This window comes from Ricinus communis, chromosome 7 (genome assembly GCF_019578655.1).
Source record: "Ricinus communis isolate WT05 ecotype wild-type chromosome 7, ASM1957865v1, whole genome shotgun sequence".
In the NCBI taxonomy this organism is placed as follows: Eukaryota; Viridiplantae; Streptophyta; class Magnoliopsida; order Malpighiales; family Euphorbiaceae; genus Ricinus; species Ricinus communis.
Window position 1 is genome coordinate 13,821,939 of NC_063262.1, and position 17,580 is coordinate 13,839,518.

The 17,580-nt window shown below is 24.5% G+C and overlaps 1 protein-coding gene across 2 annotated transcripts in view; it reads left to right on the top strand.

Moving 5' to 3' along the window:
• Positions 1-273: 273 nt before the first annotated feature.
• The window catches only part of LOC8282878 (beta-galactosidase 6), a 33,036-nt gene continuing 15,729 nt past the window's right edge, over positions 274-17,580 (top strand). The window contains exons 1-7 of one of the 2 annotated variants that reach the window (XM_048376608.1): positions 274-696; positions 4,747-4,842; positions 4,917-5,029; positions 6,639-6,717; positions 9,455-9,547; positions 10,585-10,728; positions 10,930-11,024. In XM_048376608.1, the coding sequence (XP_048232565.1) occupies positions 520-696; positions 4,747-4,842; positions 4,917-5,029; positions 6,639-6,717; positions 9,455-9,547; positions 10,585-10,728; positions 10,930-11,024 (797 nt within the window). In that variant the 5' untranslated portion in view covers positions 274-519. The remainder of the gene's footprint in view (positions 697-4,746; positions 4,843-4,916; positions 5,030-6,638; positions 6,718-9,454; positions 9,548-10,584; positions 10,729-10,929; positions 11,025-17,580) is intronic. The other variant, XM_048376609.1, reaches the window with a different exon arrangement.

Here is a 17,580-nt window from a genome sequence, read left to right on the forward strand (position 1 = left end):
TAATAAATTAATAATTTTTATTAATTAACTAAGTTTTAAATATTTTATTGTATTTTTTAAGTAATCTAACTTAATAAACTAATAATTATAATATTTAATATTTGTTAATCAATTAAATATATTAATTTACAAAATCTAATATATTTATTAATTTTAAATTATTAAATATATATTAAATATTTAATATTAAAATATAAAATATTATACAAGTGTCCTTCACCTATTAATTAATGGAATATGCTTCAAGTACAGCTCTCTCTCTTTTCTTTTTTTACAGCAGCAGTCAGAGTGACTGCACACCCAAAACAGACGTTTCTCGAAAGCTCTGATGACAGGTTTGCCCCTGCATGATTCATATTATAACTTTTAACGGCTGATGAAAGGCAAGATAATCAAAATCTAATATGACCCGGCAACAACTTTTCTTCTATCTCCATATATATACACACACACCAAATAATCAAATCTTAGATGTATTAATACTACAAAGGTTCATAATTTATATAGCTTTTAGGAGAAATGGTAGAGTGGCTACGTTGGGCTGTCGTAGTAGCTGTGGTGGCTATAACAATCACCATACAGGATGGTGGAGTTAGCGGAGGAGATGTAGTGTACGACGGAAGATCTCTCATCATTGAAGGGCAAAGAAAAATTCTGTTTTCGGGTTCCATTCACTATCCCCGAAGCACTCCTGAGGTACACGGCCCCTTCGTTTTTTTCCATATTGCATATCATTATTATTATTATTATTAATTTCTTTTTTATTTTTCTGGTTATAGCCTTTCGGTTAAAATTTAAATATGCTCTGTATCAGTTCAAAACTTGATATCTGGGTTTCAGTTTGCTCAATCTATTGTCATGGGTCTTAAATCTGTTTTTACAACTTCGCCAATTTTAGGACAGCTGCAAATAGATGTATGTCTCTAGCAGGAGTAGTATAAAATGAGGTTAAGATATAATATGTATCATGCAATTAACATATTCGGAGTATATGTTTTGTATGTGCTCTTAAAGAAAGCTACTGAGATAGAAATGTATTTAAAAACTTATTTTAGCGTTGGAGTCAAATTTGACCTTTCATGCCAAATTAACATAATACTTTCAGTTTAAGGCGGATTAAGCATCCTTTCCGACAGCCTTCAACTGTGAAAGGCTTGAAACTTAATTTAAAATTAATTAATTCTAGGGAATTAATTAATTAGGAAGAGAAGTAAAATTAAATTAGAAAAAGACAGAAAGAAATTATTAGATTTAGTTGGATTTATACACGCGCGCAAAAAGATTGTCAGAATGAGTGCTTAGTTGGCTTTGAAAAAGCACCACTAAAGCTCAAAATTCAATTAAAAGCTTAAAATGACATTAAATTTTTATTTTTTTAAGCTAAAGTCTTGGTCTCCTTCCACTACAATATGATATGAAATTTGGTGAAGTGTGCCACGTCATGTTTAGTATTTTACTACTTCAAGTGGCTGAATTTCACATTCCTTGCCACATCACAATTTTTGATTGGTACTTTCTGAACTATGTTATATTTGGAAAATCTGTAATAAAACTAGAAAAAGACCGAATATCCTAGCTATAATTCATACTCTCCTTTTTGGGCCTTCTATTAAATCACGGGTACAACAGGCGAGGAGACAGTACCAGGTGAAGCCAAAAGTTGCTAGATGCCGGTGATACTTTGATAGCTGTAACCAAGAAAATGTAGGATTGGGAAGCGGGGTCCACTCTGACATTTGGTGGCACTAGATAATCTAAAAAATAAAAGAAAACTTTGATTTTTTATTAAATTTATAATTTTTTTGTTTTTATTTTTATTATATTAGAATATTAAAAATATAATTTTAAGTTTTTTAAAAAAGAATTTACAATTTTAGTGGATTTTTATTCTTTTTAAATTGTTTTATCTAAAACAATTAAAAATACCTAAAAATAATTGAAAAGTGGCTGGAAAAATAAAAAATAATGAGAAACAAATGAAAAATAACAATACTGTAAATATAAAGAGTAATATCTTAAGAAAAGATTTACACAGTAAAAATAATATATTTTTATTAATTTTAGTATATTTTAAAAAGTTTTCAAAGATAAAATTTAATCTTTTATTCATCCATATATACTTTTTTAATAAAACTAAAATTTTGTTAATTAAATAAATTTCAAATGTAATATTATTAATAATAAAAGTTAATATTATTAATAATAATACAATAGAAAATAATATAATATTGAGATACAATATGTTCAGACTAATAAATTACCTCGAATATGTTAGTGCGAAACTTAAGCGTCTCAGTGCTATGTAAAAAGTCTCGGGATATCAATACGACACTAACTCTAATCCATAATCATAAACCACATATTATCCAATAATTGAAACCAATTAATACATAACTAAATCTAAAAAGAAATATGTTTCTCATATTTTTATAAATAAGATTTCTAATTGAATTGTTGGTATTAAATTTTACTACTATTTTTTTAAATATACAATATTGAGAAGTCGTTTAATCTCTCATGTGACTTTACATGCAAAATTTTAATTAAATTATTGGAATTAAAATTTACTACTATCTTTTATGAAATATACAATATTATCAAATCATTTAATTTCTCTTGTAACTTAGTTGATTAGAGGTAATTTTTAAATTAAAGAATATAAATAATATTGAGTATGATGTGTTTAGATATTATAAATAATTCTTTTGGGCCTATATAATATAGTCAAAAGCCGAATAAATTAACTCTATATTAAATGACTTAAAGAAATATGCCTAATTATTAATTAAATTCTGAATTTTATACTTTTAACAGTTTTATCTAATTATTTTAAAATGAATAGTCATACTTTCAATTTATTTTTAAAAACACTTTTTAATGTCAATTTTTAAAATTTCACGATAAGAAAAATAACGAATTATACTTATTAAAAGAATAATAATTATGAATCAGTAAAAATAATTTGTCCTAAATTTAACAATATGGTCATTAAAAGTTTCACATATGTACATCTTTTTTACTAACTAATTTTATTTTTAATAAATAAAATTGACTTAACACGTTATTTTTTTCATTGTAAAATTTCAAAAATTATTGTCGAAAAGTGTTTTTGAAAATAAATTAAAAAAATAAATATTTATTTTAAAATTTTAAGATAATGAAATAAAATTAAGAATTTTAAAGTTTGAAATTTAATTGATAATTATATCTATAAAATATGAGACTCCTATTATTTAAGAAGCCTAAGGCAGCTGCCTATGCAGGCTGCCGTTGGAATCGATAATGTTGGGAAGACCACTATTGAGTACTAGACTAAGTATCACAAATTAAACTCAATTTCCTCCTATATTTTTAAAAATGGGAAAAGGTGTATTTTGACCCCCAATGTTTAGGCCAAGAAGCGGATTGATCCTTAATCTATTTTTTGAAACAAACTGATGTTTTAATGGTGAATTTTTTGACTGCTTGTGTGTGTGTTAGAAGGGAAAAGGATGGATAAACCATCAAATTCAATTGTAGAAGCAACTCATTGAAATCATGGTCAAACGATACTGCTTGATGTTGCTATCACTTTATTATCTTCGCTAAATGGATTTCTAAGAGCCTGTTTGTATGGAGGTTTTTCAAGATTTTTGAGGATTTTATAAAGTTTTGAAGCCTTCAATCCTTATTTGGGAAGGAAGTATTAATTTAGAAAGTAATTTTTGAGAGTTTTTAAAAACCTCTAAAACCCTGTAAATCTCAACCTACCAAATCGGTGGGTTGAGAAGGTTATAGTTTAAAAAAACTATACATTACCTTCTAAAACCTTCATTTACTATCTGTTTTTCCCAAATTAAATAAAATTAAAAACTTTACCTTATCTGTTAAAACTTTATTTCTATCTACTTTATAAAATCTTACTTTATCTTACACTCAATTTTGCCAATCATAAGGCAAGCTTGTATCAGGTCACATTTAAACTCTTCACACCTACTTCATTATAGAGTTTTAAAGCTTTGCTTTAGTGTTGCTTTTGACCAATTACTAACTGCAAAAACTCTCATATCCTTTGATTGTGTTTTTAAAGGATAAATATAAATTTCTAGATTTTTGGGTTTTTATTTAAGTATTTTAAGGCTCTTTTACATAAATAGTGAAAGTCTAGTTTTTGTTTAAAGAATTATTATTTATTTTGAAAAAAATTCATATTATTGAAAAAGAAATTAAACGATACTCTTTTATAATAATGTGAAAGATGGAAAGATTGAAACTGAAAAATAATAAATTTAGTTGATATGGTTACTTCTAATAAAAATTAAAGGAAAATCACGTCATCTGTAGCTAATAGAAATTTATTTTTCCATTTAATGAGGTGCTAAAAATGTGACACAAAAATTACGATCTTTCTTATTATTTGCTCTAAAAAATAGATCAAGAATCGATCCGTTCATTTTTCTGAATGTTAGGGTCCAAAATACACCTTTTTCCTTTTCAAATTTATCCTATGGGGAGGACTAGGAATAAAAAGTATCGAATCCATTGCCATTCATAGGTCTGCCGTAGACAAAAAAGAAAAGAAAAACATAATAATTGTACAATACAAGAGGGTTGCATAGTCATAAGAGAGATCCAAATTTCATTATAATGGTCCCTATTATATTAATTGGCATTATATAGTATATATATATATTTTTATCCGGAAAGCTTGGAAAGGTCATTTGGAATACAAATCTGATATTAAGTGGCTTTAATTTTTCGGTACAGATGTGGCCATCTTTAATAGGCAAAGCCAAGGAAGGGGGACTAGATGTCATTCAAACTTATGTGTTTTGGAACCTCCATGAGCCTCAACCTGGACAAGTTGGTATAATAATATTCAGCTTCCTTCTTCTTTTTCTCTCTTTCTCACACACTTGTATTTGGATGTTATGCAGTACGATTTCAGTGGAAGATATGATTTGGTGAAATTTGTAAAGGAAATTCAAGCACAGGGTCTTTATGTCTGCCTCAGAATTGGACCCTTTATCGAAAGTGAATGGACTTATGGGTATGTAATTCATAGTAAAATGTTGGCGAATCGGTTTCTCAAATTTTCGGTTTTTTTCTATTGAGATTTTAAATTTTTATTGATAGATTGTATCTTTATTTTTTAGTTTTATTAAAAGTTTCTTACATATGTTTTATGTGATATTTATATGTTTTATGCTTTAATTAATGACTATTAAGTTCTTAATAATAGTAAAAGTAAAGTACAAAAATTTAATAAAATAAAATTAAAATTAAAAAGTTTAATAAATTAAAACTAAAACATTCAAAAGCTTAAAAATACATTTTGCTCAAAAGTTTACATTCTATAGTATCATATGCTTGTTTATTGGCCAAATGCATATTAGGACAATTAAATGATATTTAAACACATTTTGATACGTAGCTTTATGTAATATATCTACATATTTTACTCATAAATATTTTAAATCTATATAATATATAGAAGCATGAAAAGATAGGAGAATTTTTAAAGTAACTAAAATACTATTAGAATTAATCACTAATTACTAATTTTACCATATGATTCTATATATAATTAATTTAATTTTCTAATCCTAATAGAATTATTTAGTGATTATTCTAATTCAACCTAAATCCTATCAAAATCTCATACAAATAATCCTATAAAAAATTGATGAATTACTATATCACACTATATATATACCTAGAATGAATTCAAATAATTCAATATAAATTTTCACAAAAAGATTAAAGATAAAAAATCTAAAAAAGAAGGTATGATACCTTTTATTTTATTTTATTGATATATTAATTCATGTATTTATTATTATTATAATACTTCATTCATATAATTATTTACTATTTAATATTTTTGTTAATATTCTATCCATTTTTTTATAAAAATTTAAAATTCATCTCTTCTTATATTCTTTTAACTATGATAAATATTTTATTTTATTTAATTATAATAATTTTACTATTAAAAATACTTTATTATAAATTAAAAATTAAAAATTTATTGAAACTAAAATATTTAAACTTTTTCATATTTCTTTCTGTATTAATATGAAGAATTTATTTTAATATTTCTATTAAATATTATTAAAATAATATAATTAAATTATTTTAAGAAAGTAAAAATAATCATTTAATTAAAATAAATTATTTTTGATAAAAATAATTTTAAAAAAATATAGTTGGATAAACTAAACATATAAAGCTTAGTATTAATAATGAGTCATTAAATCAAAATAAAAATTTAATTAAAATTTATTTATTTATTAAGTTTGTAAAGTATGCAATAACACATGGATTCCTACTATAAAAGAAAATACTAATAAAATAGTGAAATATTTTTAATAAATATTATATTATATTATTAATATAAAAATATAAAAATATTTTAATTTTATAATAGTAATTTACTCCTGTAAATTTTACTAAAATAATATAATTCCTATGTTTATTAAGTTAAATAAAAAAATTAAAATATGTAATAAAATTATTTATTAATATTAAAATGACTAAATAATTTAAATTTAAATATTAAAATATCCATCCGTCAATGATTATTTTTATTTTCTTTTTGCTATATCATTTTATGCAAGTATTTTGCACGTGTATAATGACTATGATGATGTTAAAAGGATCGTTTGCAGGGGACTCCCTTTTTGGTTGCATGATGTTCCTGGCATTGTTTATCGGACGGATAATCAACCCTTCAAGGTATGCATACCTACCTGCTTCTCCATATATTTCTCATATAAACTTGTTATATAGTAGATTGAGGGGCACTTTAATTCTATATAATTCACTAGCAATTTGCTCATGAATATTTTATTTATTTTATATTTTATATATAATTTAATTTGTAATGATATTAATATAGAAGAATAATTTTTACTTTTATTTTATAATAATTTTGTTTATATTTATAGTAATACTTTTATAATACCTTTTATGAAATTTCTATATTTATTATATATTATGGTAAATATATATGAGAAATATATATATGTATCAATTTTAATTTTTAATTTATTTCTTATATTAATAAATTTTCATGTGTAATAATTATTTTTAATAAATCAGATTGTTAAAATCCTTACAATTTATTTATTATTATTATTATTATTTTTGATATTACAATTATATATATATATATATATATATATATATATTTTGATAATTATTTTTGTTCATTATATTGTATCAATAAGTTTTTCAACATGTCAAAAATTTTATTAACTATTTTTATTTTAAATTTAATATTTTAATATTTTTACTATTTTATTATTATTATTATTATTATTATTATTATTATGAATCTGAACATATATTTTATTGTAAAGCTAATAAGGATTATTATTAATATGTAGTAGTTAGAACAATTATTATATTTATTGTAATATCTTAATAATATAACATCTTTATATTTAAATAAATTATAAATTTTTGTTATATATATTATTAGCATTTAAAATCATATTTAATTCTTTATAAATATTTATACATTTTTATGAATATGCCACACTCATTTTCTCATTGTAAAATAACATAACATGATTTTATAAAATTTTGCTAAATAGAGTCTCAAGAAAAATTTTGCCTCCTTTATAATGCACAATTATTGATAAGTTTATGATATAAATTGTTAATTTGAAATATTTTGTTTTAATAAAAATTATTACATTATAAAAATAATTTTATTTTTTTATTTTTTATTTTAATAGAAATTAATATTATTATTTTATATATATATCTTTAAAATTTAATAATTATAAAAGATAATTAGAAAATTCATAATAGATATATAATAAATTAGTAGCATTATGTAATCACTAAATTTTTTTATTATATTTAGTTACCATTTTATTTTAATAAGCATTTAGTAATATCATCTTATTTACGTATGCTAATCTACAATCATTAATAATCTTATGAAAATATAATTATATTTAGTTATTATTTTACAGTTAGTAAATATTTAATATTATCATTTTAATTTAATAACTTTAAAATTTAATGGTCATAAAAGAACAATAAAAAAATAAATATATACTAAATTAGTGGCATTATATAATCATTATTTTTTATATTTAGCTATTATTTTATTTTAATAAGTACTTAATTATACCGTTTTATTTATTTAGTATTTAATATTAGAATAAATTTAATATTATTATTTTATTTGATTAGTATTTAATGTCATAATAAAGTATTGTATAACCATATTAAAGCCGCATATATTTAATTATTGAAATTCTACATGATGTGACTTTATAAAATGTTGCCGGATGGAATTTCATGAAATTTTTTCCGATATACAAAATATATATATATATATATATATATATATATATATATATATATATATATATATATATATATATATATACACCAAGCACCCCTTTCAAATTCTGTTAGTAGAGCCTGAAAGTAGCACTAATGAGCATACAAGATTTTATGGGGCGGATTAAGCCAAAAACGTTTTTTTTTCGAAAGTCTCAACATATATATATATATATATATATATATATATTATAAATTGTAGATGAGCTTGTACTAATACATAATTATTGATAAGTTTATGATATAAATTTTTAGTTTGAAATATTTTATTTTAATAAAAATATTACATTATAAAAATAATTTCATTTAATTATTATTTTATTTTAATAAGAAATTAATATTATCATTTTATATAATTTTAAAATTTAATGGTTATAAAAATAATTAGAAAATTTCATAATAGATATATAATAAATTGGTGTTATTATGTAATCACTAATTTTTTATTATATCTAGTTACCATTTTATTTTAATAAATATTTAATAATATCATGTTATTTGATTCGTATTTAATATTATAATACATTTAGTGTTATTATTTTATTTAATTAATATTTAATATCATAATAGACTTTTATATAAATCACATTAAAGTTACATGTATTTTTATTAAAATTTTATATGACGTGGCTTTATAAGAATTTGCCAAGTAGAGTCTAGTGAGAAAATTAATTATGATTATTTTATCATGTATTTTAGATAACATGATAACTTATGTTGATTATAATTTTAAGAATTAAATTCAAATTTGGTATTCAGGATTTTATAATCCAATAATAATCATAACTAGATGAAATCTAAAATTTGCTTTTAGATAAAATATCAACAAATTGGTTCCAAATAATGGTGGAAATTATGCAACATGATAAACATATTTTAGGTTAACAAGAAAGAATTTGATTTTGTGGAAATCGTATCGTGTGGTTATATTTATTAATTAGTTGATGGCTAATATTAAAAATTAGCCTATAAGATTTTAACAGTTTTCAATTGGATGCTATACTTTAATGGAAATTTAATGAATTACAATCACTTCTAATTATGAAAATTATTTGCTAATAGAATAACTTACCAACACCAATTTTTTTTTGTTTATATTTATTATTTGCAGTTGTACATGCAAAATTTTACTACAAAAATAGTGAATTTGATGAAGTCGGAGGGATTATATGCTTCACAAGGAGGACCAATAATATTATCACAGGTAAAGTAAGAAGGCATTTGGTTAATGCATAATATTTTACAATAATATGGCTTAATGCATATGGAGAACTTGAATTTTACATAGTTTGTTAGTTGGCCTACTTAGTTTTATTTTTTGCCCTTTGGAAACTTAAATTGGCACTTTTAAAACATGTTAGCACTTTTTTGCTAATAAATAAAGTGTGAAAATCAAATGAATTTCAAAAAGTGAACCTCAATAGGGATCCCTATAAGTTCTTTTAATTGTTATATAATATCTTTTTGGTCCTTATAAATTTTGTTTAATAGTTCATAATTTCATAAAATATCTTTTTGACCCCTAAATTTTCTAATGTTTCAAAATATTTATAATGTCTTTTGACTCTCATTTTAAAATATATTTACTTAGATGTCTAAAGTTGAAAAATATGTGTTTATAATTAAATCTGGACTTTCATATTTATAATCCCTATAAGTTCATTTACTTAGATGTCTAATTTATGGATTATTTTAATATTAATTTTTAAAAAAAATCATAATTTAGAACACTTGATAAACACATTATTTTATAAATTTAATATGGTTGTGAAAACTTAATAATTTGGTTAAACTTAATTTACATTATCATTAAGTTCATAGATATAATTTTATATTTATTATTATTGCATACATTATAAGATTAATAATAATAATAATATTATTATTATTATTTAAGACTTAATTTAATTGATTTTTAATATTTTCAAAATGATGAAATTTTGTATATTATTATTTAGAAAAAAGATAATTTCTAAATAATAACTAATACAGAGTTAAAAATTAATAAAAATTATAAAATAGTGTATAAAATTAATAGGAGTATGAAAGTTTTTAAGAATTACGAAATATCAAAAACATTATTTTATAAAAATAATAATAATAAGATTAGCGAGAGTATATGGAAGCTCATACATTTAAAATTCAGGGTATTGCATATGCATTAGGCCTTTAGAAATAGTGTTAGTTAAAATGACAAAAAAAAAAAAGATTAATTAAATATTATAAATTATGAAAATACAGATAGAGAATGAATATGGAAATATTGAAGCAGCTTTCCATGAGAAAGGAAGCTCATACGTCCACTGGGCTGCAAAAATGGCGGTTGACCTCCAAACGGGTGTTCCATGGATCATGTGCAAGCAAATCGATGCTCCTGATCCCGTGGTTAGCGTCTACTTCTTTCATCCCTATCCAGTTATATATATATATTTAACTGATTTTTAATATTTTATAAATTTAATATTATTAATTCTCTTTAATGTTTAATAATTTTTGGATTTACTAAATAAATCAATTATTAGAGTCCACTGCAATGTTGTTTATATGTAAAAGTTGTAGATACTAATAATATGAATGTATTTGCAGATTAATACATGCAATGGGATGAAATGTGGAGAAACTTTTGGAGGGCCTAACTCACCCAACAAACCATCGCTTTGGACAGAAAACTGGACATCATTGTACGCACTTAACTTTCGTCTCCCTCTCTCTGTATACTTCATTGGCCACTCAATTATGCGTATTATTACTACTATTACTACCACTACTACTACTACTAATAATAATAATAATAATAATAATAATAATAATAATAATAACTGGATGACTGATTTTTTCTTATACAATATATATTATTTTTATAAATATAAATATTTTATATTTTAATATTAAATAATTAATAAATATTTAATTATTTAAAACTATTAATATATCAGTTAGTTATTAATTTTATTTATAGATATAAAATACATCTAACTAGAAAAAAAATTTAATAAAAATATAAAACACATACGTAATTTAAATTTTAAATCTAAATATATATTTTATTAATAAATTAATAAATTTAATTTAATATGTTATTAAATTTAAATGTATCAGCTTGATATTGTTAGTTTGATAATGTTATGCTTAAATAATAAAAAAGAGAAGTGTCAAGTCAATATTACGTCAACAGAATATGAGTCATCAATAGAATGTATGATATGCTAGTAAAAATTAATGGAATAATGGTTAAAATAGATTAAATTATATATAATAATTTATAAAATAAATTACGTAAAAATTGGTCCAATCACATGGATTTTACTTTTCTATACTTTTCCATAATAAAAATATTTACGCAAGTCTATTGATAGCATCAAAAACTAACTTTAAGCATCTTTTTAAACATAAAATCAGAATAAGCCATGCTTGTTAAAGTCGAGAAGTCTAACACGGCAAACTAAGGAATCGGATTTCCAGTTTTGCTAACTACGTCAATTAAATAACATTATATCGTGTATGTAATTGAAATTTATAAAATTTATTTATATATATAAAGTTTGTGTTTTAAATAAAATAAAATTTATTTTAAAATTTTATGTATTCAAATTTGTATAGAATCGATTATAACAAACTAAATTCTAATAAAATAGATAGAGTTTTTAAATGATTTCTACGTTAGTTTCTCAATATATTTCGTAGCACTAAAATATCTCATTTAATTTTATTATTTATATTTTATTTTATCTCTTATATATATTTTTTAAATAAAATAAATTTTTAATAAATTTTGATCAAACATAACATTAGTATAAGAAAGAAAAAATTTCATGTCGCTAAAATAAGGATTTGCATTGTTTAAATAAATTAGCAACGATTAGTGATGGTAAATATTCGTTGTTAAATTTTTTATCATTACTTTTTCTTCCACTTCTACATCTATTGACTATCATTATACTCCCATCTCTTTTTCTTCGTATGTTGTAACTACTAACTACAGTTGTTAATCCAATAATAACCACAAAACATTTTTTTCCTCTTAAAAAGAAAACAAAGAAAGATTTTTAGCCGTACATTTTTACTTGGAAGCAAAGCACCTATTGCCTATAAAAGGCAAGAAGTGCATGGCCCTCCAAGCATCCACATATATCTCCAAAAAGAAAAGAGAAGTGAGTAAAAGTAGAGTTTTTGAGAGAAAAAGAGATAAATACAAAAAAAATATATTGTGATTTCACTAATTTATAATTTTAAATGTGTTATTTTCAAACAATGAGATGTATGTGGTTAAAAATTGTGACAAAGGAAGGTATCTCGTCGTTAGAAAATTTTGATTTATAAGAATTTATCCATTTTCACTTAAATCAGCTATTATTATAATGTTGTCCATATTTGATAATGTGAGTTTAGAGCTTAACAACTCCTAATTTCATTATTTGACCGTCAAATTGATCTCATCAGATAAATGACTTCTTAAACCGTGATTTGACGGTCTAACAGCGAAATTAAGAGTTATAAAACTCTAAATTCATATTATCAAACACAAAGAACATAATAATAATAGCTTATTAGAGTGAAGATGGCTAAATCCTTGTGGAGTGAAATTTTTTAACGACGAGGTATCTTTTTAGTCACGATTTATGACTAATGCCTCTGTTTGTCTAAAAAAAAATACATATTTAAAGTTATAAAACAGTGAAATCACGAGTTACTTTTTTGCACTTATCTCAATAGAGAGTTACTTATTCTTTTCTTATATAAATAAAAGGATTACAATTCTTATTCTTATATAGAAATATTTTTATTCTTGTCTATAGTTTTTACCCTAATTTATTAAGAAGTTTTCTATATAGAATTTGTATGTTTAGTTTTCTTCATTGTTATAGTTTTGCAAATTATAAGCTATAATCCTACTCTATTTGGTCTTAATTATTCTTATAAATTATATTAGAGTCTAGTTAGGATATTAATATCTACTTACTATATGCTTTGTGGTTGTCATTAAAAAGTGGATCTTTTCGTATTAAAAAAATAAGCTAAATTGTTAATCACCCATTGAAGGTTGTCGTAGAAGTAGTGGTGGCACTATTTGAGATTGAGAAGTTCAATAGGACCAATTTCTTATTATGAAAATTAAAAATAAAGGCTATCTTGAGAAAAGATAATTGTGTAGTTGCTATAAGTGAAAGGCCAGTATAATTCACAAATGACAATAAATGGAACAAGATAAATGGAAATATTATTGCAAATCTTCATCTAGCACTAGTAAATGTGGTGTTATCAAGAATAAAGGAGAAGACAATGACAAAGGAGATTTGGGATCATCTCACAACTTGTATGAGGCTAAATCACTTCACTATTAAATTTTTCTTATGAAAAAATTATATACTTTGCAATTTTCTGAAGTGGTGAAGTACATAAACGCCTTGAATATTCTATTTTCACAATTTGCATCACTGGGTCATAAAATAGAGTCAAATGAACGTGCTAAACTTTTCAAAGTCTATATATCTCGTATGTTCAACTTATCATTAATTTGACCAATAATATCATCGCCGACTATCTGAACTTTAATAATATTTTAGTTGTTATTCTAGAAGAAAAAATTAGCATAAGAATAAGGAAGATAAGTTGGCAAGTCCGCAATAGGCGAAGGCCTTAATGATGACAAGAGGGAGATCGATGAGACGTGGCTCGAATGGGAGCCAAAATCATAGTATATCAAAGATAAGAAGCAAGAAAAACATGAAGTACTACTACTATGGCAAAGAAAGTCATATGAAGAAGGATTATTATAATTTAAACAAGAAAAATCTCAATCCTTAAGGAAATGTAGCAAGTACCTCAAATGAAGGTGATACTTTATATTATCAAACAACGACAACTATTAAGGTAGAAAGAGATATTGTATAAAGAAATGTCTCTATGCTTCTCGTAGTTCTAATGGTCCACATGCTCGTATGGCTTACTTAGTGCTTATGTATTAAGAAAGAGGTTTAGAGCAGCCAATAGTAGACTAGCAGACACTAGATTCTAGTTAATAGTCAGTTAGAATAAAGTCAAAATTCGTTAAATATTTCATCTTTGTTGCTGAGCTAGTTTTGTATATAAGCAAGCTTAATCGAGCTAATTAATTAATAAATTACATTATCATCAAATCCTAGCTTTGTCACATGGTGTAGGAGCTCTAGGATAAATCTAAAGAGGATTATTTTTCTTTCATCTTCTTATTCACTCTTCTAAGCTTTCAACCTAGCTTCAATGGAGGAGTCGATTTCATAACTCTTCTTCTTCCACAACTCAGCTTAGTCCTTTACAAGATGTTACTTCTCCTTATTTTTTGCATTATTATGAGAATCACAACTCTGTGATTGTCACATCTGAGCTTACTACCACAAATTATGTTTCATAGAGACGTTCTTTCTTACTTGTTATTTCATTAAGAAACAAACAATGCTTCTTAAATGGTACTATTCTTAAGACATCTTCTCAAGATCCTCTATTTCATGCGTGGAAGCATTGTGATAACCTAATTATTGCCTGGCTATTAAGATCAATCTCACCTCCTATTACTTCAATCATATTTTACATGGAAGATGCCAAACAGATTTAGGACAAACACAACAAGAGGTTTTCATAACTTGACAAGTCCAGAATTTGTCATCTTCAATAGTTGCTATCTTCAATTTCTCAAGGTACAAAATCTCTTGATGCTTACATCACTAAGCTAAATGAAATTCTAGAGGAATTGCATAGTTTCATGCCACTACTTCATTATGTTTATGGTAAGTATAATTAATGATTTTTTTTCAAGCCTACATTGACTCACAACAAAAGGATAATGCATTCAGATTTCTTAATGGATTTAATAAGTCGTATCAGGTTGTCAGATCCTATATCACTGTCATGAAATCTTTTCCTTCTCTAGATTGAGCCTATAATATGGTATTCAAAGAAAAGAATCAAAGGCCTTTACTAGCTCAACCATATAGTTCTCATGATGCAGTTGTTATGGCATTCAAGAAAATAAAGTTTGATTTGTATTGCACTCACTATGGTAAAATTGGTCATACCAAAAAATGATATAAGCTAATAGGATTTCCACTAGACTACAAGTTTAATAAGAGAGAAAATAGGCCTAGAAATAAGTATTTATATGGTGTACAATCTCCTCCAACTTCTAGCAGTGCTAATCAAGTTACAAGTTTCATAAATTCAAGCACTCTTAGCACTATTTTACCAAAGCTGAGTCTTACTCAAAAGCAAGTGCAAAAGTTACTTAATCTCATATATACTACATATTTGACTTCATCTTCTGAGGTTGTTGGCCCACATATTCATAATGCAGCAGGTAGTCAATCCTTGGTTCTAAATATTTCTGATAGTTAAATGCATGAGTGCGTGTTCAAAAATAATTCTTTAAATAACTTTTAGATTCTAGACATATGACCAATAAATCATATCTCCTACTCACTTTCATATTTTCACTCTTATTCTCCCGAGTACAATTATCATGTACTATTACCTAATGGAATGAAAGCTAAAGTTATATATATAGGCACAATGTAACTCGACCCTCATATTACTTTTCACAATGTCTTTTGTATCCCTTCTTTTACATTCAATCTAGTTTCTACCAGTAAATTGATATTGTATAATGATATATGCCTCATCTTTTTATTCCAATATTATTTCATTCAGATCCTCTCATCATGATGATTAGACTATCTAGAATTTTTTAAGGACTGTACCGTCTGAAATTGTAAACTTCTTATATTCATAATTCTTTCTCTCAAACTTCTAGTTCAATAATTCACTTAGTGAACACAATATCTTTAGTATCCTACCATTACAAATTAGGTCACATCCATCTTTATCAATTTCCTAGCTTACATCATTCAGCTCAATGTAAAGAAACTTAAAGTGATTTAGCTTGTGCCTCATGTTCAAAGGCTAAACATAAGAGGTTTGTTTTTTCTCATTTACTTGATCATGTAACTCAGATGTTTGATCTTGTCCATATAGATGTAAGGGTCCTCATTGCCAACAAGACAAAAATAAAAATTCTAACTTCCTTATCATTGTGGATGAGTTTTCTAAAGCTACTTGGACTTCCCTTATGAAGCATAAATCTGAAACTTCACATTGGATTCAATGCTTTCATAGGCTTAGTCAAACTCATTTTCAAACTTCAATTAAAGTAACAAGGACATATTAGGGAACTAAAAGTTCAATCTTAATTTTTTTACCAACAACATGGTATAATACATCAAATAACTTATTCCTACACATCATGGCAAAATAGGACTATGGAAAGAAAATATCAGCATGTTCTTAATATGGCTAGAGCTTTACTTTTTCATTCTCATTTACTTTTGAAATTCTAGGGTGACGCAATTCTTACTGCCACCTTCCCTATATATAGAATCCCTTCTCCATTGCTTTTTTATAAATCTCTTTTAAAATACTATACCACAAATTACCATCTTATGATCAACTTAGGTTTTGGCAACTTGGGTTTTACAGAGAATATAGTTTCTCACAGAACTAAATTTGATGCCAATGCTAAAAGGTCTATTTTAATTGGTTATCCAACTAGGATCACGGGCTATAAAACTCATTTGTTTTATCTTCAAGGATGTTACGTTTCATAAAAATATATTTCCTTATTCTAATATTATTTCTCATACAACTATTGATTCTTCATTAGTTCTTCCAGTATTCCTTCTAATATGGATTCTTCCTTGCCTTCATATAATCTCAATTTTCTCCTTCTACTTCAGAATCTTTTTTCTGCTTCTTCCATATCTCATTCCCCTTCTCATCCGCTTGTTACTACTCAAACTTTTATTCATGATAATTCTTGTCCTTCATCATCTAATTCACATCCATCTCTCACTCCACTTGCATCACAAGAACCAATTCACATAAAGAATTATGAATAACTAAAGTACCAATATATCTCAATTTTTTTTATTATAATGTTTCTCATCCTAATTCTACTCTACAATTCTTCTGCTACTTCTTCTCCATCAATTCCTCATTCCTTTTCCGATTTCTTTCTTGTTCAAAATTGTCACCTTCATATTTATAATTTATCTATGCCATTTCATCCACCTCTCATCTCATTACTCTTAAGCAAGTAATCACTTTTAATAATTGAAAAACAACTATAATACTTGAATTGGGCGCCTCTCTTACAAAGTGTGATTTTGTTCTTATTTTTTATGTCAAATTTTGAGCAAAATCACACTTGGA